Source organism: Athene cunicularia (genome assembly GCF_003259725.1).
Source record: "Athene cunicularia isolate RWA chromosome 7 unlocalized genomic scaffold, athCun1 chr7_part1, whole genome shotgun sequence".
NCBI lineage: Eukaryota > Metazoa > Chordata > Aves > Strigiformes > Strigidae > Athene > Athene cunicularia.
The window spans coordinates 19,267,296-19,292,688 of NW_020799107.1; the positions used below are offsets into that span (position 1 = coordinate 19,267,296).

At 37.3% G+C, this 25,393-nt stretch overlaps 1 protein-coding gene across 1 annotated transcript in view; it reads left to right on the plus strand.

Moving 5' to 3' along the window:
- DPP4 (dipeptidyl peptidase 4) overlaps positions 1-24,315 on the plus strand; it is a 40,834-nt gene extending 16,519 nt beyond the window's left edge. The window contains exons 10-25 of the mRNA XM_026852469.1: positions 1,954-2,089; positions 2,238-2,282; positions 4,896-5,000; positions 5,104-5,171; positions 5,366-5,419; positions 5,883-6,007; positions 6,948-6,995; positions 7,501-7,599; positions 9,569-9,638; positions 11,159-11,353; positions 12,307-12,361; positions 14,362-14,461; positions 16,052-16,116; positions 21,240-21,312; positions 21,563-21,636; positions 22,511-24,315. Coding sequence (XP_026708270.1) covers positions 1,954-2,089; positions 2,238-2,282; positions 4,896-5,000; positions 5,104-5,171; positions 5,366-5,419; positions 5,883-6,007; positions 6,948-6,995; positions 7,501-7,599; positions 9,569-9,638; positions 11,159-11,353; positions 12,307-12,361; positions 14,362-14,461; positions 16,052-16,116; positions 21,240-21,312; positions 21,563-21,636; positions 22,511-22,609 — 1,411 coding nt within the window. The 3' untranslated portion in view covers positions 22,610-24,315. The remainder of the gene's footprint in view (positions 1-1,953; positions 2,090-2,237; positions 2,283-4,895; positions 5,001-5,103; positions 5,172-5,365; positions 5,420-5,882; positions 6,008-6,947; positions 6,996-7,500; positions 7,600-9,568; positions 9,639-11,158; positions 11,354-12,306; positions 12,362-14,361; positions 14,462-16,051; positions 16,117-21,239; positions 21,313-21,562; positions 21,637-22,510) is intronic.
- Positions 24,316-25,393: the final 1,078 nt, after the last annotated feature.

The following is a 25,393-nucleotide window of genomic DNA, read 5'->3' on the forward strand; positions in this document are numbered from 1 at the left end:
ACTTAAATTTTTGCGGTGGAAAATTCTGGTTTTACTTCCTTGGAAATAAGTAAATTCAAACTGGTGGCATACCTCACCCCACCTGCCTGAGTGTGGATGTCAAGGGGCAGTGCCCCTGCTAATGTTGCCTGTTGCAGAGCTGCTTGTATGCACAGCACTTGTACCCCCACATTAGAAGGGTGCACTGTGCATTTATGTTTCAGAGGGAAAGTTTTACTACCTGCCAAGGAGAGCTGCCAGAATCTGGAATGGCAGTGCTTTGCCATGTAAGATGGTAGATGAAACTTGACGCTTTTTGCATGAATGACCAGCATGAAATCCATACAGCATTTAAACACCGCTTTTAACATCATGGGTACTGGGGGCTCCTGTTGGCTAACAGGAGGATGAAGGCAGTGGATGCTTCTTGTCTGAAATGATCCGTCCTAAAAATAAGTTGTCTTCAAAGTAGAGAGCTCCAGACGGTGATTGCAGGAATATCCCTTCTCAGCAGCAAATGAGGAAGGGCAATGCAAAACTACAGTACTCTATACTTTGAGTTAATTGCAGCTTAGTTAACATTTCATGGGTTGTTGAAAACTGAAGATGTATTCCTATAATAACAGCATAATAATTTTTTGTTGGTGTTTTTTTTTTCTTGTACTGTCTGTCTTGTCTGATGGATGATTTATAGTTTCCAGAATTGTTAACTTCTCTCACATTGAAGGAACAGAAGCTGTGGGGCTCATTCTCCATTTACAAAATAGGGGAAACCACTATTATAGGTACATGAAGAATATCAATTTGATTTTTATTTTCAAACAGACTCCTGCAGAGTGTTTTTATAATATTATTGGTCAAAAATATATTGTTTGAAGCCAGGGACAGTAACAGTTAAATGACCTACCAACTTCCTAGTCAAATATAAATGCAAAAATAGACCTTTTTCATGTTTCTAACCTGCAATCTAGAAATAAACCTGAAAGTGGTCAGTAACCAGTTAGCATATATTTTTAATCCATCCACACTAATTGTAGTGTTTTCTTTTCCTTTTTTCTCCCTCCTCACCCCACTCCCCCCCACCCCAGCAGTGATCACGAAGATACTTACTCTCACCACAAAACTTCCCACACATTTTTGTTAACTAACTTTGGGGAAAAAGGGAACATGAACTTGGAACTACGTCAAATGTGCAAATTCCAGTTAAAAATGTATACTTGCTTTGGAGGGGAGGTTTGTTTTATTTTAGTTCATAAGGCTTATAGGAGATTGGGGAGATCTAAAATAAGAAAAGACGAGTACATCTAGCAGATCGTAATGGTAAACAAAACCACAAAATTTTGGTGTGCCTTTTTAAAATTAATATACAGGAATATTCATGAAAATGATTTTTTTTTTCAGATACTCCAGTTCTTCATGTCAAGTAGATGGTATTCTGAATATGAACATAAAATACTCAAATAGTAATATCTGTTCTTGGTATGATCTTTCCCCCCATTCTAACTAATGGAAAAAAGTACTAAATTGAACAAATATGTGTATCACTCAGAAAGTGCTTACAAGCAACCAACTTCATGCAGCTAAAATCTAGGGCCCATACAACTTAATATTTAGAAGAATTTCCTCTAGATGCACAGAGTACAAGATTTATGAACAGTCTGGAATAGATATTATTTTATGCATTAGAGGATAGTGATCTGACTGTTAGAATTTAATTGCTGTCTTTCTGGAAGCGGGTATGTACAAACCATCTAATTCTTTATTGTATGAATGAAGATAACCATGGCATCTACTAGCAGCAAAAGCAATTGACAAAAAAATGGCTCAATTAGGTTTGCATCATTGTTTATTGTTGAAGAGTAGATTGAAATGAAAATAGCCAGATGAGTCTCATTCAGTGAATTGCTGAGTGCTATGGTATGGTATGCTATTACAGCAAGGATTTTAAATATCTAATGCTATTGCTGTTTTCAGGGATCATTATTTGAGTGTTGTAACATGGGTGACAGATGAAAGGATCTGTCTGCAGTGGCTCAGAAGAATTCAGAATTTTTCAGTCCTCACAGTCTGTGACTTTGAAAGTGCTACTGGAAATTGGTCATGTCCACAGGTAAGAAAAATGAGGTGGGAATGTCACAGTGCTTGATAAATGAAACTAGAAAGGAGTAGCATATCTCTGTATGTTTATCTTTGTAGAAGCATAGCCTGGTGTAAAATAAACATAATTGTTGTGGGATTGTTTGTTTTTTCTTTCTTAGGAAAAACAACTTAAGGAAGAAAGTACAACTGGCTGGATTGGCAGAGTGAGTGTTCAATTTTGAAAACTGCTACATGCTAAATAACACTGATAATTATGAAAATTTTGTATGAGCTTCTTGCCAATTGCAGTGCCTCTTGTGTGTAGGTATGATCCATTTACTTGTCGAATTTTACATGCATAGGAAAAAATGGTCTCAAATGGAGTTGCTATGCCACCCCACTCCCAGTTTTAAGCTTTTATGGGTACGGGGTTCTGAACTCCCATGCTGGGCTGACAGTGCAGCATGGGCTGGAGCAGTAACTGCATCCTCCGTGACCAATGCATCATGTTCAGCTTGCCAAAAACCAGAGTGCTCCTTCCAGACTCCTTTTTAATTTTGACCTACCACTTCAGTAGCAGTAGGTGGGGGAGTGCTGGAGCCAGGATTCAGAATTCCCTTTGTTCTGGGGGAGTTGTCAGCTATGCTGGTTTGGCTGCTCTCCAGTCTTCCTGCCACCTCCAGAATTATCTAGGGGATAAAATATATTAAGAAGTGTGTCCTATAACCTTTGAATTGTATTGGAGGAAAGGCATAAAGGATGAAAGTAATTTTTAACATTTCAGGTTGCAGCAAACCATTCCAGGTTCTCTTTGGGGTTTTTTATTTATTTATTTTTCCGCTACCTGAAATATCGATTGAAGAGAACTGGGGACAAGATGCATATAACTGACCAGATTAAGATTTTCATATACTCCTGCCAAACCAATCGCTACTGTCTGGATGATGCTTTCCAAGCTGCCTCTCAGTCCTTTTGTACATGGTAGAGAGTAGGCACCTAATGAACTACACAGAAGATCTGGGGGAAGTGAAGCAGAGATGCAAAAGTTCAGACTTGGAGGGAGAAATGAGTTTCAGAGTTTTTGATGAGAACACAGAGTACACTTTCCACTCCCGCATTTTCCACACACTGATTATGCTTTAGTCACTAATTCACTTTTGAAGTCAAAAATGAAAGTTTAAAGAAATGCAAAGAGGGAGGCAACAGCAGGGATGAAATCATCCGCAGTATGAAGATGAGAGATCAACCCACCTGCTGTCAAATTTGATATGGAAAGGAAGGCCTTAACGCTGACACATTTTGCTTCTCTGCAGCAAAGGCTTCACAATTAGACAATGTGATGATCAAGCTGCAGACTTTGTAAACAGTTGTGCAAAATGAGAGGGCAAAATGCAAGTCTGTGCCATTAAACTAGGTTGTTGGTTTTTTGTTTCTTTTAAAGAGACAACCCACATCTTAGGAGCTGTTGGAAGAAATAGATAATCTCACTGTATGAATCTTGAATTTGAGAAGGGAGTGGAAAGTAGGGAGGATTGAAGAGGGGATAGGAAAGGTATATTTATTCCTTTCTTTTATCTACTTAGGGATGATAAAATGACACTTGACTGATATGGGATATTTTTATATATATATGAGATATGTATATATACACATATATATGTATATTCAATTCATATAAATGTATATACAAACTTCAGTAAATTATATATGGACATAAAATATATAGTTCTCCCTCTATAGTGTTGTTTTCTTTTTTTCAGAAAAAGAGATGAAATTGTACTTAATCTAAGAATGCTCAGAACAGCCTGTGTTACTGCATAAGGCTTCCAGGTCATGAGCTAAGTTAGAGCTTGCCAGTTGAGTTGAAGGAAAGTCACACTTTGAAAAAGCAAGACTGCGATAAGGGAGAAGCTAGCAAAATATTTGCCAGGTTATTTTTTGCAAAAATATTGCTAGGGAAGAAGGAGAGATTATCTGGAGCACATGAGCTAGGAAGACTCAAGTTCTGTTATTGCTTACTGAGTGACCAGAGGCAAGTCACTTCATCTTTCTGTTTCACTTTCCATTTCAAAAAATGGGTGTAACATCTCCGAGGTAGTTCTGTTGTGTCAATTGGATATTTATCACAGAAAGAACTTTTATTTCATTCTGCTTAATTTCATTCTTCTGGTTTTCTCTCTATTGTGTGAAGCACATCCGAATGACGGTCAGTAGAGGGAATCCATTAATTTCCATCAGTTGCAGTTGATAAATGGGTAGTTCCTTCATAAAAATATCATTCCCATTTAAATTCTCTGGCATTTTGTAATCACCTACTTACTAGCAAAATTTCTTCTTGGAAAACAGCTCATTTTCTTTGGATAGAGGGGTGCATAGAATTCAAAGAATTTGCTCACAAATATGTGTTTTAAAATGGGAAATTCAAGGAAAACAGGTGTTTGTGATTTTTATATTGCTATAGGTTACAGTTCCATGTTGGTGTTGGACAGAATTAAAACAATGACTTTAAAAGTAGATGCACATATTGTTTCCTAAAATGGTAGGAAACCAGGAACACCTTTAGAACTTACAATCCTAGGAAGGTAGGAGGGGATATTGATCAGGGCTAATACTCGGGAAATTCTGCTGCTTAAGGAGCAAAAAAATATTTTTGTGTTTACTTTTATGGTAATGGCTACAGGTTCTACCTACTAAATCAGTAGGTAAAAATTTTTGCAGTACATTCAGTGATGCATTAAGCATTGAAACTCCTGTTTAGAGATACCAAAACCTAAATTTATCATCTTAGTTTTGAAGTTTTGTTGTTCACTTTAATAGACATCTCTCTTGTGTTCAAGTTTCAGCCATCTGTCCCTCACTTTGCACCTGACAATGCTACCTACTACAAAGTCTTCAGCAATGCAGTAGGCTACAAGCATATCCATTACATAAATGGCTCACAGGTAAGTAATAAGGTGTAGGACAGTCACTGCTGACTTGTGTTTCTCCTGGTGATCAAGAAGCTTCATGATCTACTTTTTGCCTTGCCTTTTACTCCCACTCCAGGCTCCAGTACCCATTACTGAAGGAAAATGGGAAGTAATCAGCGTAGAAGCTGTAACTAATAACTTCCTGTAAGTATTGTAATCAAGCTATTGATTCCTATCAGGAGAGCTTTTAACAAGGGTTTAAGCCATCAGGGAGGGAGATCAGGGAGAAGTTGTCATTTAAATCATTAAAAATCTGATCTAAACATGTAAGATAAACCTTGAAATATTGTCATGTACAGTAAATATTTTACCAAAACCAGTATGTTTTGCTTTTATAGATACTACATTAGTAATGAAAACAATGGAATGCCAGGAGGAAGAAATCTTTATAAGTAAGAATTTTTTTCTGCAGTATGAGTAAAATATTTGTTAATGAAAAAGTAACTCTAAGAAAAAGCATTGCAAAATAAAAGATTTGGATGTTCACAGTCTAATGTGGGATCCTGTATAAGATAATTAATGAAAATCAGTGTAGGAGTATAAACTGTAAATATAAATATTTTTATGTAAATTTAGTAGTAAAGGGAAATTGTGAAAAGAAACAACTAATCCTCAAGCAACAAACCCCTAAAGAAAGTCTCTCATGCTTTTTTTTTGCTGTGATTATAATTGCAGTATTAATTGAACTCCAGAGTTTAAAGTCTGTCTTCTCTAATTTTTACATCAGTAAGGACTTTACTCCTGAATTTTAACATATTCCATTTGGTCATCTTATTTAAAAAGCATACATTGGTATAACATAGCTTAAAAAAAAAAAAAAAGTAATCGCTGAAATGAAGCTCATCTAATTTGCAGAGTGCTCTTGGAAAGCAGTCCAAGTTCTACTAAATGTGTTAGCTGTGATCTGAGTCAAGAAAGATGCCAGTATTATTCTGTGTCCTTCAGCAAAGACGCACAGTATTATCAGCTAGATTGTCGTGGTGAGTATATCCAGAATTAGTTGACGTAAATATGACTTACTGGTTAGTTGGGTGGGGAAGTTCACTTCGTCAAGATCTTGATATGTACTGCGTAACAATGATATGTGTTGAGATTGTTGGATAAATGCATTGGCAGTGGAAAAACATACTCCATCCTAGGCTCAAAATCACCTTGACAAAAATTACCAGGGTAAAATTTGATAGTTCTATCCAGTAGTGGACCTAAAAGGGGTACAAAAGACTCTTGTCTGCTGTGCATCTCCTGAGGAGGTGCATGGGAAGATCTGTCTGTAGAAGGAATTTGGAGGCTCTGGGAGCAAGACGGGGAGCAGGCTGGATAAAGAGAAGTGCTCTGTGTGGGAATAAAACTAAGGTAGTGATGTTCAAAAAAAATTCAATTAACATAATCATAAATTAAGCAGTGGGACTGTAGTCTGTCTCTGACCTGTAAGTGCTTGTGCTGGATAGTACAAGGGATAATTTTTTTTTCCTACCCTTTGATTAAATCTTCTCTGAAATTTCCCTTGAATTGAAATGTATGGGGTTTTTTAAGATGCCAAGATCTTCCTTGATCTATGGGCTAGAAGGACAAAAAGATAGCAGAGAGGGAAATATTGTCATGTTGTAAAAATTGCTGTTTGAAGAAGACTGCTGTGGTCTCAGTGACAAGGCTTACTGATTTCCAAACCGTGGGTAGACTTTGGTAAAGAGTGGAAATTTTATTCTTCAGTACTTCACAATCATGTGGTTCGCCTGCGAGACAGTCTGAATGTTTTACAGGATCCTGTGGCTTGAGATGAGACCCTACTAACTTAAAATCGAGCTTGTGTAGACTGGAGGGAAACGTGCTCTGAGCTTTTATGATTCACCCACTTCAACTTTATGAGGGTTGTGTTTTGAGGCAGCATGCAGACATGAAGGTTTTGTGCTCTATTAACAGGTCCCGGCCTGCCCATGTCTACTATGCACAGGAGCAGTGATGATCAAGGTATGGGATTGTCTTAAAACATAAGATGTGTTGGGCCAGAAAATTGCACTATAAATTTATTTTAATTTTGTTCCCATTGCTTAGTATAATAATTAAAATGTCAGTTATAAAGGGTAAACCTAATTTCAGATAATTACTCTAGTATACTTAACCAAAATAAATTATATATCTTGGCATATGTTTAATCATAGTTTATTTAATATTCTTTTACATTGTGCTAGAAAACAGTGAGTAATGTATGACTTATTTACTGGATAATTGTTCAGTTTTTCTGAAATTGCATTTAAATGAAACATGGGGAAACCAGCTTTCTGATTACTAAATTACTGAAGGAAAACTATATCGTAAACATTGAATCTGAGAGGAAGAAAAAAAATTGCTGTAAACTAAGATTGCAGCGTAGGTTGCCATCATCTCAGATTGACTTTTTTAAAGTGGCTCATAAAGAGCAGTGCGTTGAAAATAATGTATTTAATCTTTGATTCTTACTAACTCTATTACTTAGTCCTCAGATACTTGGAAAATAACACTGAACTGGAAAATGCATTGAAAGATATTCAGATGCCTTCAAAAAAAATTGGTTTCATTAGTGTAGGTGGATACAGTAAGTTCAAAACCTTTTTACTTTTCTCTCCCCCTTTCACCAAGTGCTTTAAGGCGTTCTGCTGAAAAACATGACAGAAAAGATGGATGTAGTGGGAATTATTGCAGTTATTCAGCATTTAGAGTCAAGACGAGATTTTTTTTTTTTTTTTGACATCTGCAAACATTCTGTCTTTTTTCCTGAAATTCCAAAATATTCTTATCTAAAGTATGGTTTTTCCCTAGTGTGATATCTTGGTGTTTTCATGACTAATTGGCTTAACTCCTTTTTTCCTTGATAATTACCTGAAAAACAGAAGTCCCTAACATCACATTAAATAAATAAATATGGTGAATGGGGGGTGGGGCACAATGCTCATAACCATTGTTGAATTTAAATTAAATTATAAATTCAAGTGGGTGTTAATGTACAGGTACAAGTCACTTTGGTTTATGTTAACAGGTTGAGATAGTGGAGAAGGTCAGTTACTATCAAAAACCAGACAGAATCTAAATGGAAAAGCTTGCAAAATCATTTAGGCTACATTTCAAGAAAATCACCTTTGGCTTTGTGTAGGGGAACATTTGGATTAAATAGTCACATTTTGAAAAGCACATTCACACTCCAAGGCTACATAAATCTTTTTAATATGGACTGGAACAAAATGCTAGAAAATGAACTGCTAATGCTTTGCTAGTGGTTTCCCTGTGAATTTGCATGTCTGGGTATAGAAGCTTTCTTGGTGGGCTCCTTGGTGAGGAACATCAGACAGACCAGCAGTGAGAAGCCTGGTACCTGTCTTGCTCTAGCCTTTGCTACTAGCTTTTTTTTTCTTCATGGCAAACTTACTCGATAAAATGAATTAATATTCTTAATGGAATTATATTTTACAAACTATACTGAGTTCTGTCAGTCATTTTTAACTGTTCTTTTTGATGCCTCCCTTCTTCTGCTGTTACCTTAAGTATATAATAACTCTCTTTATCTTTGAATTTTCTGTCTTATTTCTGTCACATTTACTAGGGCTAAAGATGAAATGTTCCAGGCAAGATGGAGGTTTAAAGATGTTCTTCATCTATCAGCTGTATATTCATCTTTTTATTCCTCTTTGTTCTTACTATTTCATCTCTTCAGGGTAAAAGCTTTTGGGTAAGGGGAATCTATTTTTAATGTCACAAATAGGAGAAATAAATCCATGTATGTATGTTATCAAAAAAGAAATCCACTCCTCTAACTATAGAGTACACAAAAATTAGTATTTTCATGTGTTCAATTTAGATTGCTAATTTTTTTGTGTGTTTTAATGTCTTACATATTCATATCTGGAGAAATTTCTGTAAGACTTACACTCTGGCTATTACTGCAGTGCAGGCCATCAGCATTGCTTCATGCTTCCTTTGCAGCATTAGTTCTTTTAAAATTCATGAGTGAACAATCGAGCCAATTGGTTTGCAAAACTTGCACGGTGTGCATTTAAAATTCAGCTAACTCTCAGCCAACTTGGGTGGAAAGTAACATGGATGGAACAGGAGTCAATGTTGCTTGAGAAATAATAGATATTTGGATATGTTTCTGGGATGCTTTACAAACTGTCATGCAAAGCCTATCTGGCAGGTTCAAAATATTTAAAATTTGGGTAGAGAAACATTTTTGAGCTAGTGTCAGATTTACCACTGTAGAGACTTACCAAGTTTTACATATAAGCTCATAATGTAGAATAATGTTATGAGACAGCATGTTGAGTCCCTGAATTTTATTATTATCGTAGACATTCCAGTTCCAGACTTCCTGCTAACTTAGCTATAAAATATTTTTCAAAAAAAAAAATCATTATATTAGCTAGGAACTCTTACCTGTATATATTAGGACAGTTCAGGTGAAACTACTTAAGTTTTAGGCAGTTACTCAAATGTGCCCTTGTGTGAATTGCAAAGCATGTCAAATTATTTCATTGGAGAACTGACCTAAGTCAAAGTCTTTTCACTTTTAGACCTGTGGTATCAAATGATATTGCCTCCCCATTTTGATTCATCAAAGAAGTACCCTCTGCTCCTTGATGTGTAAGTCTTCCAAGTTGCATGGCAATGTTGTGTTAATAATCACTTTCATCTACTTCAAATGCTTTAATAAGATTGGGAAAAACAAAACTGGCATGTTTTCTAATTACTTCTTGAAGTTGTTTTAAGAAGGAATGAAAAACATGAGGTATATCCCAATTTGTGATAAGATGATGTAATGTTTAACAAGCACATATTTTGCTGCTGGCAGTAAGGTAGATACATTCCATATCTGACTTAAAAGCCAGGATGATAGCGTTAGCTTACCTCCCCACTCTTAGAGTTCATTAGGAAAAATATTCAAGGAAATTACATTTCAGGATGAAGCCTTGAATAAGCCATGTATCCTAAAGCTGAAGTAGTGAGTGTGATGTCAGATTTTCTCTGTGGTATTTGACTGTCAGCTAATGTTGGCAAACTGCATCTTGTGGTCAGGATTGCATTTGTGCTTTTTTTCATAAATTCAAGACCATGAGCACATGCTGTTTGGCCCATTCTTCCTCAGGAACTTCTGTTCATGCTGGTATGTCATCTTCTAACTGGAAATTACTGAAATTTAGCTATTCCTTAAAATAGAAATGTTAACCTTTTCCTCTTTTTATGAAAAGCTGACTCCATGAAATTGTTAGATACACTTTTATATAATGTAATGCCTATTGAATGTTTTAATGAGCAGTGAGTGCTTTTTGCTTCTTAAGACTTATTTTGCATTTGATTCTGGTTTTATTAACTTATGCAGGCCTTTGTCAGGATCACCTCTGCTTCATGGTGATCTTGAGATCAGAAATTCTTTGGAAGCATCAGGATCCATAGCATATAGAAACAAAGCTTGATATAGAGAATTCCTAGCAGGTTTTTTTCTTTGCTTTTAAAACTGGGAAAAATGGGTTATTGCACTGCAAATAGAATTTTACCATCCAGGTACTCAGAGTGCGATTTCATAGTGCTCACGTGCTTCCAAATATTTTAAAATAAAAAGTTATGATTACAGTTTTGCTTTTTTTCTCAGCCTGCAGAAGAAATAGTTTAGGCTCTAGGGAACTGATAAGATGCTAAAAATGCAGAAAAAGATCTTTTAATTTTCCCAAATGAATGCTATTTGTTGATTTCAGACTTTAAATAAATTATGAGTAAATGGAACAGAAATAGTTAAAGAGCATCGCTTTGAAACTCAGATAGCTAGATATGCCAACACAAAAAAAATTTGGTTTGGATTTCTGATAAGTTGCTTAAAGTTAACATAACGAAAGTTTCTTATTAGAGCAGAGAGCAATAAAAAAAATAAAATCCAGTCTGCGTTCTTGATTAACAATTGACATTTTAAAAAATCATATTGCGTTTAGTGTCCAGGCAAAGCAGCAGTTTGGAGTCAGTCAGTAATGCTTTTCTTGTTTGCTCAGTTTAATTTAAAAGTTTACCTTTCTTTGGTGGCTGAAAATTGTCAGCAATAATCATATTTCAAATGCTTGATGTAAGAATATGTCGAAAGTAAATGCCTGAATTCTGTGGCACTTTTCACTCAGGTATGCAGGACCCTGTAGTCAGAAAGTAGATTATGTCTACCGGATCAGCTGGGCTACTTACCTTGCCAGCACCGAGCAGATCATTGTGGCCAGCTTCGATGGCAGAGGAAGTGGGTACCAAGGGGACGAAATTATGCATGCTATAAACAGAAGGCTGGGAACATATGAAGTGGAAGATCAGATAGAAGCAGCCAGGTGAGATACAGGAAAATGGTCAACATCTGCTCCTGATTTTCTGTGCTTATTGTGTAGGGGAAAAAAAGGTGAAGGTTTTGAATGGTCATCTTGAAATTACTGGCAAAAACACAACTATGTTAGTTTTTGTATGCTGAAGTGTGTCATTTATGGGCCAACCATCATTTTATGCTTAAAAAAGAGAGAAGAGTTAATGCTCTAATACAAATTTACCGTATCTCTGGTTTCGTAGAAATTATAGCTGTGACATTAGTAGCAGAGCATGCTACCAAGGAACTTGCAGCTTGAAGTTTTACTCCAAGCCTTTATGCAAGTGTCTGTTGTGATGGAGTTATTTGTATGAACTACTCAGTCTTTACCTCCAGTTCATGTTCATCGCTTGGTTTATGCTTGTAGAACTTCACTAAACTGAAAGATGTCAGTATTAATCTCTAAGAATCACAAAGTGGTTGCATGGGGTTTGCTTTTGGGGATTTGAAAATGTTAAGGAGTTTAAACAAATATAATTTAAGAATCTTTTTGTTTTGAACCCTGACTGGATTTACAGATGTCAGCTTGTACCTTACTTACCTTACTGCTGCAATTTGAGTGTTCTTCCTCTTTTTCAGAGGGGGGAAGGTGGCGGGGTAGGGCGCAGCGTGTGTTGAGGGAAAGTGATGCAAGGTGAGGCAGGTGGAAAAATCTAACCTAATACAACACAAATGTCGGTGAGCACGGTTTGAGGGCTTTAAGAGAGCATCCAGGTTTTGTTTTTTCACGTGCACTGATTTTTATTTTTCTGAGTTTCTTAAAAATACACGTGCCTGAAGTATTGTAGGTTTCTATATACAGTCACTGTGAGAAATGCTTATTTGTACAATAGAAAGCGGTAAACATGATGGAAAATAGGCACATCTGTATAATGGCAGATACCTGTAATCCATTAAACATTTAATTACTCTGTTTGCTTTTAGAAAATTTTCTGAAATGGGCTTTGTTGATAAGGACAGAATAGCTATTTGGGGTTGGGTAAGTACTCAAATAAGTTTAACTGGTTTATTATTTAATTGCAACAACTATTTGTTCTGCTGCCATGTGTGTGAAGTGCTGGAGTACTTGGTGTGAGGCACTTCGGGGGTCATGGCATAGTCCGACAACTGAACTGATGAAGTACATTTTACAAGTGCCTGTATACAATGTCCTTTTGTAAGAATTCAGGGGCCTTTGAAACAGAAATCAGGATTACTAGAGCAATTAAAAACTATTTAAAGAGATACTGCCAAGTTCCTCTGTGTAAGATAAAGCAGTATTTATAAAAAATATATATCTAAGTATATATTCACTAGTGTGTCTCTATATTAGTTGGATTACTCTAATTTTTTAAAAAAAGATGTAAAATTACATATGAACCAGCTGTGTGGCATGGTGGTTGTGTTTTTACTAGCAGCCTGTAAATATCTAAATCTGCTATGTTGTTGTGTTTGGCTTTATTTTATTTCAGCAGTACTTCCAACCAGAGGCCAGATATCTCTGACTTGATGTGTCTTTAAAACCTGTCACAGTAGAGGGGAGTGCTTAACAGCATATACATAACCCCTCAGCTGCAAGGCTAAGTATATATAATATTAGTGATATCTATTTGGTTCAAACTGAGTATTTCTCTATCCTGGGCTGCTGTTTTACTGCTTTTTCTGGTGTCACGGGGAGTATTCTTGCATGCTCTGTTTAGGCATGCTATGTTTAAATATATGCAGGATCTGAAATTAAGTTGCTAGCTAAAATTTGGTCACTGCTGATGACAGACACCGGTGAATAAATTGCTTGATGGCAAGATGATGATGATGATGATGATGATGATGGTGCCTCTAGTAGCTTTTCTTGTAGGGGGGTGGAGTATTTAATGCATATCCAGAAGTGGAGTATTTAATGCATTTACACTGTACTCCTCATGAGCCTCAGGATGAATAGTTGAACGATCCTCTGGGGCTAGGTTGGGTTATGCATCCTGGATACTGAACCTGTGGGCAAAGGTTTTCCTTCTTGACTTTTCAGATTGTCAGCCTCTCACTGTCAGCCTGTCACTATGTACATTAATTTTGTTTGCCATAGGTTTGGCAGGAATATCTTTATGATGACCAGATTAGCAACATATTTATACATGGATTTAATTACTAAGTACATTAATTACTTTGCTAATCTTATTGGGAGGACCTAAGTATCAAAGTTGGAGCAAACATTTAAGGGCTTTGAACTAAGATACAATTCCATTTGCCTGTAGTCTGGTTTCAAGACAGGAATCGGATCCAAAAATTGCTCTTCTTTTTGAATGTGGGTGGGCACATTTTCCTAAATAACCCCTTCAAACTATAGTGAGGGCAGTCATTTGGGCGGTCAGTGACATTGTTTAGGTATCTTGCTGCCTGGATGCTCAAGTGTGTCAGATATTTACTCATCTGTGTATCAGGCTACACTGCGAGTGAATTTTCTGTGCATAGCAAGGAGTGTGTTGCTGCACAGTTCCTCCCACAGACTCAGCAGAAGATCCTTCACTCCCCAGTCACAGTCTTGCTCTTGACGCTTTAGAGGAGAGTTAGCAAGTGAGCTGCCATAGGCCTGCTCTGAGGGAGTTGTAAATTTTTGGATGCCTCGGGCACATTGTGGGCCCGAGCTCTGCTTCCACCCACTCCCCCAGCACGGAGAGGGACACAGCGGTTCAGCAGTGTCTTGTTTCCTGTCTTTCGCTGCTGCCTACGGTGCTACCAAACACTGTCATCCTTAGCTGAGTCACAGTTCAGCAGCGTTTGCACCCTTTTTCCCTAGCAAGTTCTCATTCATCAGCGCCACAGCTGCCATGCGCTGTTTGATGCCTGCTTCCCCGACTGAGCAGGCTGGGTGAGATCTGACCCAAATTCAGAATGGAGTTCATTAATATGAAAAACGATGAGCCTATAAATGTCTGATGAACCGTTTAGCAGATGGGCCCCATCCTTTTCTTTCTGACTAAAATAACAGCAATGTTTTCTTCTCAGTCTTATGGGGGATATGTGACCTCCATGGTGCTTGGCTCTGGAAGCGGCGTGTTCAAGTGTGGAATAGCGGTTGCCCCCGTGTCACGTTGGCAATATTATGGTATGTGATGGCTTCCTCATTACAAGGATTCCCATATGTCTTGCAGTGCACATGCTGCACAGTGTTGATTCATAGTGCAGAACTTTGATTATCTTCTAGATGCCATGTAAATGCCACTTGGTCTGTTTTTATGAACTCATAGGTACTGCATTTCGGAATTAAACCAACTCACTAAATCTTGCTGCCCGTTTTAAAAAGTCATATTCACAATTCTTTAACCTTTAATGAAGACTAAATTATTGTAATATTTGTAGTATTACTGTAATGTGTCTGTGTTTTGCTTTCCAAAGCTGACATGTGTTCTGACACCAGTATTGTGTGTCAGAAATCCACCGCTATTAAGGCTTTGCTTCTTCAAAATGCTACTTCACTTACAAGAATGAACTGTGAGCATTAATGTTGAACTTGCATCATAATTTACTCTAACAAAGTAACAGAACAGGATTGGAATTGCCTTTGGATTTTTTTTTCCTTTTAGAGTGTAAAATTTGGATTTTATAAATCTAATAAGAATAGCTTGATGTGAGGAAAACCTGAACAAGTTGACAAGTCTGTACGTGCTTCAAGCTTATAGTATATAAGGTTGTAGTTGCATGAAGCGATAAACACAGTTATAGGGCCCTCCTCTCAGATTAAAAAAAAATATATATATACAATTAAAAATATAGTATGTGCTGGTACAATGTGATCACATTTTGATACTTCTCTGGTTTCAATTTCTCCAAAAACATTAAATGGAAAGCTTTTCCTGGTAAACCTCTGTTAAATAAGGCAAAATTTATCATTCTGTGACTAGAACATAGATGGTATATTATTTGCTCTGGCTAATTCAACAGATCAAATCATACTGCCTGGTATTAGCAGTAGTCCGTTGAGGACGTAGGGATGTTTTCATAATGTTTTGGGCATGAATATTACAGTATGGCAGGAAATATTTTTTTAATGAAGATCAGGATCTCTAAAATTCCACTTAGCTGATTCAATAAAGGAAAGGGTTATGGAAGGATGCATATTCAACATAAAAAAAACCCAGTGCGACATGGTAAGTCAAATGGATGTTAGAATATGGCAACAGAGCATTGATTTGTATGTCTTAAAATAAAGCAGTAAATCTGCAAAAAAGGTAATATATCATGCTGAAAAATCCATGGAAAATCAGAGATACTTAATTTTTGCTATCTGTAACTGAAACAAGCTGAGTCCTAGTCTACTACTGCATTTTCATTTTATAGATTTTTAGTAGTAAATATTTAGATAAAACAACTAAGATTTTTTTCAACTGCTAGTCATTTACTGCAAGATTTTCAGTAATTTTCTTAGGATTACTGAAAGAATAACAATAAGGTAACATTGACACAAAGTACTTTATTAATATTCAGCATTCAGGTGTCCATGGCAACAAGAAGATTAAATATTCTGAATAATGATGGTTACCTACACGCCTTATTGTGGAAAAACTGGTTTTATCTTTTTTTTTTTTTTAAATTTTCATTATGCATTCATATTGTTTGTATCAGTGAGTAAAATTACTGGTAGACAGACAGACTTAAATAGCAGATTCTGGTTTTGTTTTTTTTTTTTAAATTACAGATTCAATATACACAGAGCGATACATGGGCCTTCCTATAGCAAGTGATAATCTGAACAACTATAATGTAAGAAAGAAATCACTTTATTTCATTACTTGAAGTATGTTGTTTCTTTTCTAAACCACTCTGTTTTCTTTATACAGTCTAGTTCCTTCCCTATGGGAAGAAATAAGTTTGTTTCTTTTTTCCAGCTATATCTGTCGCATTGTGCTTTTAGAGGCTGTAGTCTCATGCGTTTGGATTTGCATGAGGCAGTTACTCCTTGCTGTATGGTGCGTGTTTTCTGTTGTTTGTTTGGTGTGTTGGCTTTTTTTTGGTTTTTTTTTTACATTCAGTTCCATTTGGCTACTTTGCAGACTGTAAAACAAGCTGTAAAAACTGTTTTATTTTAATCACCAAGAAACAAATTTGTTTTAAAATTTAATATGCTCGTGGGCAAACTGTGCCTTATCTTAAACATTTCCACCAAAACAAATGTACTACAGTTCTTTCTGAAATGTAATTTTTTTTAAATGGGTATTGTATAAACTTTCATGTTTTAGGAATCTGCAAGCTTTTTTCAGGGAAAGCAAAATCCCCTAAATATTAGGAAATTTTGACAGGTAGTCAAGTCTGTCTGTACTGTGATCATATCCAAGCAATTACAAACCAAGAGCCAGCAGTGTCAGGGCTGGTATTTTGACCCCATCTGCACAAACACAGGATGTCCAAGGTTTGGTTTAAAATGACTGATGTTTGCCCAGAAGTGAGGGAATTTCCAGGTGTTCTAATGGGAGCAAAATACCTGTAGATTGATTGTCCTTGTTATGGAATGATGAATTGTTTGACTTGCCGTTCCGTGTACCAGCTGCCTTTTGTTGTCTCAAGGGTTTTTGAAGTCACAGGTCTCTGGGCATAGGGCAGAGCCCAAGCCTTTTGTAAGGTTTTGTTAAATTTCAGATCTAGGTGGAAATCAGGGGCTGTTGGAGAACTGTGAGGGATCTTTGTGCCCTGGTTGTTGGGATCTTGTTTAGCCATGGCGTTGCTGGAACCAAACATGGGTGTTAGAGGAAAAGAGATGGGCCATTCTCTGTTTGGGTTCGTAAACAGGCTAGAAGACGGTTTATCGCTGATTGTATCATGATGCATTAAAAAAATAAGTGTAATGGGGGGAAAAAAGGACTGGGAGTTGTTGCACTGATTTAAAAGTATGGTTAATCATATAAATACATACATACATGGACTGAAGCATCTGTTTTGATGTATCACTACCTAGTTTTGTCTACTGCTCTGTCAGACATTCTGGTCAAAATTGAGGACAATGGTAGTGATTGCTGGAAGACTTGGTACTGCGTCTGCCTCTTCTAACCAGCTAGCTGCTTGGGCCCACCAGGGACTGACCAGCAGCCTGAAGCCGCCTGCCTGCCTTTTTCCAAATGCATTTCTTTTAACACAGTAGGAACAGTAGGAGGTCTGCGAGGTAGCAGTGTAAATAGAAGTTACTGTCGTCGTGCAGAACGAACGTTAACGCTCTGGGTGCACAAAGTCATTCACCAGCTTCACGGCACAGATGGCAACAGAGGACTGTTTAATCCTTTCAAGCCAGGAGTCGGATTTTCTTGGCATAGTATCCATTGCTGGCAATGGCCACGTTGAAACTGCCAGTACCAAAGAGCTAAAGGTTTCAAATGTGTTACTCAGAGGACTAATTGGGGAGAACGGTGGCTAGATGGAGGAGGGGTAATTGCACAGATCAGATTGTCACACTTCACTGCTGCTTTTAGAGATAGGAAAATGCAGCTTAAGTCCTCATTCGTTATAAGCCCCAAATAATGTGTTACTTGGTATTTACTTTTCCACATAAACCTGGAGGCATGGGGTAGCTTGAGAAGTGAGTTTGTTGCTTTTCATGCAGCATCAATGGAAGGGTTGTAGGATTTCGTTGTTGCTGAAGACCCTTACTGACTTCAGCCCAGCATGTTCCTTGGCTTACAGCCCCTTTGTTCAGTGTCCTAGTCCCAGTAGCCAGCCTCCTGGCCCCTTGTTGCTGATGAGAGCTGTTTTCTGAACTGAATGGTTTTTAGCAAGTAAATGCAAAACATGTACTGAAAGCTCTCATGGCTGAAGCTGTTAAAGCATTTTTGAACTGTTAACTTTGTACTGTCAGGTTTGTGTGCTGCATCATATATTCTCTACTGCATCCACTATAAAGCTGGCTTGAAAAGTGAAAGGTTCCATAAACTCTATACTGTGTTCTAATTTAAAAGAAATGACACTCTACACATCTGCTTAGAGAAGGTGCATGCAGCAAGGCACCTTCCTAATGCACAGACTATTAATGGCTCTGAATATATAGTCTCAAGAAACTAGATGTGGTAAGAAGGATACACCCTACCTTTCTATTACTGTGATGTTAGCTTTCACATTTATTGAAGATAATCTGAGATGCTCAATACTTGTCAAGTCTGAGGGATGACTCACTCCTCTAAGTAGGCTAATTAGGTGCAATCAGTGCCTTTTAAGGTAGTTGTGAACTACTAAAAATTAGAGCTTTGTAAAAGAAAGCAGCAAGCATGGGTGGAGTTCCCAATATAATTGTGTAGGGATCCTAGGCTGAATGGCAGAGAAGCCCTCTGCCCGGGGAAGAAATGTCCCTGATATAGAAGATTTAAGACTAAATCAGGGCAGAGCTCTAGGGGTCAGATGCAGTAGCCATGTAAAGCATACCGAAGAGACTGTTCAACTTGTGAGAAGATTATTTTGCAGTTCACTCTGAATTTGATATGCTTTTGGCAAGTGTTTGAAACAGTCATAGATTTGGCAATCTTTTTCTAGCAGATTTGAAATGTTCAGTCCTTAAGAACTGCTGCATCATTAGGTTATGCAAAACAGGGTACAATTTTGTAAATATGCCATCTTGTACTGATTTGACATTTGTTCTATTATCTGAGAATATGCTAAAGGGAGAGAGACCTTCAGTTTCAGCCAAACCTTAACTTGTTTGTGGAGTGCTGATAAAATGTTGACTGCTGTGTGATCTTTAGAAAAGCCAGTTACACTCAGCAGGGCCTAATTTTCAGTACTTGTACATATTACCTTTTCAGAATCTTTGTCCCGGCAGTATAACTATGAAACAGAAGGGGTAAATTAAGTCATATTTATTTGCTGTCCACTTGAGTTTTGTTCGGCTGATGTAGCTGTTGCTTTGTGCTATAACTGTGCCTAATTTGAGATTGCTCCCTATCTTGCAACCTTCTTTTTTGGCAGAAGTACTGTGTGTCCTTAAAGCACGTTTTAGGGAAGGGACTCCTCATGTTGAGTATGGGTACAGCAAGTGAGACATCACTTGCAAGTGATAAAAAAAACCTGAGGAAGTATATATTTTCTGTGTTCCTTCTTTCTGAAGTATTTTGCAGATAGCTTTATTTTGTTTAATGCTTGGATGGGGAAAATAGCAACATCCTTTTTCTGAAACTGCTTTTGGAAAGTAGAGTTCTCAGAAGTGTAGCTCAAGTCAGGCTTCCACTCACAGATTTCCTGTCCCTTAAACCAGCACTGATTTGCTGGAAGAAAGTTTACAAAGATGATCTGTCCAGTTTCCCTCTGCACATACAGAAAATAATTTACCATACTGCTTGGTTCTTTTTTTTTTTTCATATCACTGGGCCATTACTTTCTGAATTGTTCTTTTGGTTGGCTGCTGTACCAGTGCTCCTTACTGAATCAAAGTCCTCTCTTCAGATTTTGGCACTCTTGTAACTATCTGTTCTTACTCCATGATACCAACTCGTTTCAGTGGATAGTGTCATGCTTGCAGTGTGCATGGATTTCCATCGATTAGACAGGATTTCTGGCGATCTGCAGCCTTTTGCTGTCAAAAGGGGGCAATTGCATTGTTATAGACTGGAGGGTGGGTTTTTTTTTTCTCTGCTGAACTTGGGTTTTTAAATTTGAATAACTACAAAGAACTCCTTTCACTTAGAGGGTTGTCGTATGCTATTCTGCCATGACAAAAGGAGTTTAATATTTACGCTTGCTTTAAAGATTCATGAGTGTACAAGAGACATAAAGAAACTAGAACACTTCTGTGTCTTGCTAATAATTATTTGACTTTTTGGGGTACTAAATGCAACTGTCTGTGGAAGAATACAGCCTTAGTACAAGGTAGGGAAGAAAAAAAATCACCACATTCTTTTGTTACTAATTTTTACTATTTTTTTCCTTGCCACAGTAGCTTTTAAGTTGCTGCAATATAGATTTAACAATTTTCAGCAGAGAACCTCTATAATGGTGTTTATAGAAGGAAATTTAATTCAGTGTATTTTTGCCCCATTATGCCTAAAACATCTTGCTCTTCTCCCTTTTATTCTTCCCACTCTTGTGTCAGAGCACTTTCCTCTACCCTTTCCTTGCCCAAATTAAAGATCTCACCTGCAGTCCTCACTTTCCTCATTCTTTAGTACCTAGTCACACTAGCAAGTCAGGTGGTTAGTATGTTCTAGGGAGTATGTTGTTACTGTTTTAAGTTACTTGATTAATCTTAGTTGTTGTTGGTTTGGTTTTTTTGTTTTAATCCCTGTATTGTATTTCAATTCCCAAAATGTAGCTCGACTTCTATTTATAGATGTGGTCAAGTGTTTCTTTCACTTCAGGCATTTCTCTGTCATATTTCAGGGAGAGCATTGTTTTAAACTTCTTGTCAGCCCTTTCTACTTGAGACTGATGAGATACTGGCTCTGTTGACTTACCTACAGGTCAACTAGTACACATTTTGGTGGGGAAGATAACGCATGTAGTCTCTGCAATAGCTACTCCTTGCTATCATAGGGTGCACTGTTGCCATGGCAACATTTTTTAACTTGTCTGCAGTCACACAGGAAACCTATGGCAAGTGGTGTGCTGCAGGCTAACAACATGTTAGCAATGCATTAAATGTGTATCTCACTCACAAAACTCTTCCCCTCTGGAATTGCCTGTTACTTTGCAGACATAACCCTTGGTAATAATTGCAGACCGGTGCAGAATGGTTTGAGTGCGAGCACGGCGCTGTCGGATATGTGAACATGCTACTTGGGGGGTGGGGAGCCGGGGTGGTTGTTTTTATCCGAAGGACCCCAGACTGTCAGCAGGAATCAAAGTCAGTTGGTAGCAAATCATCTTCTAATAAATAGCACCTTTTTTCTTTTTTTTTTCCTTTTCTTTAATTTCAGAGTTCAACAGTAATGGCCAGAGCTGAAAAATTCAAGGAAGTTGAATATCTCCTTATTCATGGAACAGCAGATGGTGAGTTGCAGTTAATTAGACATTTTAGTATTACAGACAGGTTCGCAATTCTACTACTGACAAAACAAAAGCATGAAGGGGCAAGGCTGTTACATTTACGTCAATAAAATAATACTGCTTTCTGCAACTAATTTGTGTTTCAGTCAGCAGTGCTGGGGAGTCTACTGTGTTCGTTGCTTTGCTTTTCCCCCAGACTAGTACAGAAGTAATTTTTTGTTTACCCATTTCCTCATTTTCTTCCACTTTTCAGATAATGTTCACTTTCAGCAAGCAGCGCAGATTTCCAAAGCTCTTGTTGATGCTGAAGTGGATTTTCAGGCAATGGTATGGTTCTGTTTTGTTTATCATCATACAAATGAGTCTGTATTATGAGAATAACAGCAGTAAAAGCTCCCTCCTGTTAGGTGTAAATCAATTGCTATCTTAAAGCTCACGTAATTGCATTTCACATTCAGTAACTGAAATTTTAACATAACACACCCATGTAGCTTTTGTACAAGAAAAGATGTAAAATAACTCCTTTTCATATTTCACTCTGTTTACCTAACCTTTAATTTTGGTGAATTTTTTGTGTTATTTAATGTCCAAGCCAATCCCAATCTCTGAATATACCCAAAGTCCACTGACTGGTATCTTAGAGATAGAATATAAGGAAAGGTTAAATTCATCTAAGTGCAAGATAACCTGTCCATTACATTTGGTGTTTCTCTATTGAACTTTTAAGCCAAGTAGTTACTTGCCCCTTCTTATGCTGTACATGGAAACTCTCAGACTAAGGTGCAAGCTCTTCCTTTCCTGCCTTCTCCCAGCTCTTGGGGAGCCGTGCTGAAAAGGTTGAAGTACAGAAGAAAGCCAGGTGCACCAGTGCATGGTTGTCCTTCAGCCAGACTTGCTGGGCTAACAAGGACAGAGATCAGGTGCCACTCTGAACTGAGGAGCTGCATCTACACTCCATGTGCGGATAAGCCATGAATTCATTTTGTACTTTTAGCGTGAATAGATGGTATATCCCACACACAAAGCAGGGACAAAAGTATCATTGAGCTTCCTCCCACTGTCATGTCTTTGCCTCCATGCAGAAATAGTCTCATGCTGGGAAATTTTAAATGGCTGCATGTGTTTTTATGTCTGTCATGTTTGATTTATGTCATTTGCATGTAGCTAGAACTAACATTCTCTGTATTTTTCTTTCCCACAGTGGTATACTGATAAAGACCATGCCATCACGGGTCAAGCACATAAGCATATTTATACCCATATGAGCCATTTCATAAAGCAGTGTTTCTCACTGTCCTAGCACCAGCATTTTGGTTGTTTCTGATGGTTCTTCTCCAGAAAAGTCTAGCTAATGTACAGAGCCAGTATATGAACTTTTAAGAATCAAAATGAGATAAGGGTCAGCTCTTGGGATACCTGTATACATAATGAAATGCTGATCTTTATAATGACTTCTGTTGCCAAGCAACTATTGTATTTTTATTGATTGTGTTTAATCAGGTTTTAACATCACCAGAATGTGGGTATGTTGCAGACTTGTAGAAAGCATGATACTTACTTGAATCAGTACCTGTTGATATTTCAGTCTAAAAGACAAATAGTCCAGTTTCTATATTAGGTAATGAATGATGAAAATGTCACAAAGGAACTAATGTGGAGATCAGTTTAATAAAAATTTCTGTGAAAATACTGATAAAACTTTGAAGAAATTTTCCAGAAATTACTTAATGCTTTATCAATTATTATTTTAGAAACAGTATCAGGAATAATAATATTTTCTGTGCAGAATCAACCACTTTACTGTAGTTGAGTTAGTATTTTCTCTGCAATCTCTTGGATTACAGTTGTGAAAGTCTCGCAAGGGAAGTATGTAACCAGCTTTCACCAAAGATTTTTAATTATACCTATTCAAACCAACGGCACTGAATTTCTTTGTTTCATAGCACTGTGGGTTTTGCTTACTTTATAGTCAAAAAGGCTGCTACTGTGGGAATCTGCACTGGTAGAATCTTAATGGTGGGCTGCTAGAGTTCTAAGATGTTTCTCTATGGGACAGAAAATCTTTTTCCTTAGAGTTTCCTATTTACTGATGAATAGGATATATTCCTTGCACTCAAACATAAAACTTTATAATGCAAACTAGCAGGCACTTAAAGCAAGGGCTAGACTGTAACTCTCATGTGAACATGCTATTTAGTCAACCTGCTTTTTGTTGCAGGCTACCAGTAAACTTCTGATTTATTTTCAGCACTCCAGGTAGGCTTCTCCATCTGAAGATTACATTAGTTTTCTTAATTTCACATAGATAGAAAAGATGCAACCCACTTGTACTACAAACTGTGCTGCTTTAAAATAATAAAGACATTAAGTTATAAAAGGAGGTGTAGTTGTATCACTGAAAACGTTGCTCAAGAAATGAACTCCTAGAATTTTACAAAAATCCATTGATTTTGACAGACACAGTGAAGTTTCTGCTTTTGTTTAATGGTATCATGTAATGGAGTGTCACATGATTATCTTACTTAGCTTCTTTGTATTAGACACCAGCATGTGATTATGTATGTATTTTGGGTTATTGGTGACATCAGGTGTGAATGTACTTGTACAGACAAAGCATGGGGGAGAATGTCAAGACAGTTTGTGCAGCTTGTCCTTAAATGAGAAAGAGAAGAGGGCCTGAGCTAGAAAATAAGGTTTTGGGCTCATAAACAAAACAAAACTTCCTTGACTTACAAAATAAGGGTTTTTGGGAAACAAACTGGAGATGGGTATTACAAATATAATCTTGGGCTCAGTGTATTAGTGGCTCTAATGTAGACAGTCACCAGTGTTAAAGTCCTGTAGGATACAGGCTGTCAGTAGACTTGAAGAGGTTATAGTATTCATGTCTCTGACTTTTTTGACTTAAGGGAAAGAAACAGAAATCAGTAGATAACAGTAATGCAGATACGCTATAAAAAATGATCATTATGAACTTCTAGATGGCTTGTGTATGCAAGGGGAAAACAGTTACAAAACTGTTAATCCAAAAACTACATTAACTAGGCTCTCATTAAGAACTGCAAGAATCCCCTTAGTGTAATCAGAGAAGCATTAAAAAAAAATCCAATTATTTTGTCCTAAGTCTTTCATTTAAAATGCAGTTTGTTGTATCTGACCTACCTTACTGATGCTAGCATCTCACTGGGAAACTTCTGTACTCTCAGTCTAATCTGTGAGGCAGTACAGTACTAGTTATCTTATATCTTTTTATGGAAAGCAACTTCTAAGATATCCTGCTAGTAGATAAAAAAGTTTATTGCTATAGTAAGTGTCCTAATAATAAACATCAGTTTAGTGTCTAATTTTCTCTCTGGTAGCTCTCCCTCAGCTCCAAAAATAATGCAGATAGAGATGCTTCAGGGACCTGACAGTGTACTTGAAATGCATGAACACAGGTAAATACCTAAAACTGAGGCCCCAGAAGCAAGCCAGCTCCTTTCATTAATGTATGAAGCTAGCACTGGGACCCAGTTATGTCTGAAGTAGTGCCACATGCTAGAGTGAGTTAGGCACCTATCAACTATCTTCTTTTCCTCTGTATTTTTTTCCATGTGAAAAGTTTGTTGTACAAGACACTGTGTAAAATCCTGACAGAAGCTGCTGAAGCCTGAGGTGTGACTGTTACCATTCTCAGGCTAGGAGGCTTCCAGTCTTTGGTTTAAAAACTGGTGAAGAAGCTCACAGGGATTTAATAAGATAGAGTCAGTACTTCAGGTACTGGGTTTTGGCAGTAGTACTAGGTTATAAGCCTAAAAATTTTTCAGTAGCAGAAATTTAGGGTCCTGAGAATAGCAGAAGCTCCCACAATAGGCAGCAGGCTAAGCTGCTCTTCAACTATTAGTCACTTTAAATACTGTAGCACTGAGGAATTCCTTACTTATTGATCTGTAAAAAGACCCAACTATTGCCTAGTCTGTGTCATCTCTCCCAGAAGGAAGGGGAACCAACTCCTGACCAGTACCTCAGAATGTAATTCCTATTCTCTTCCCAGAACAGGTCAGTTATATGCCATCCCCCATGGTGCACTTACTGTTTGTCAGAC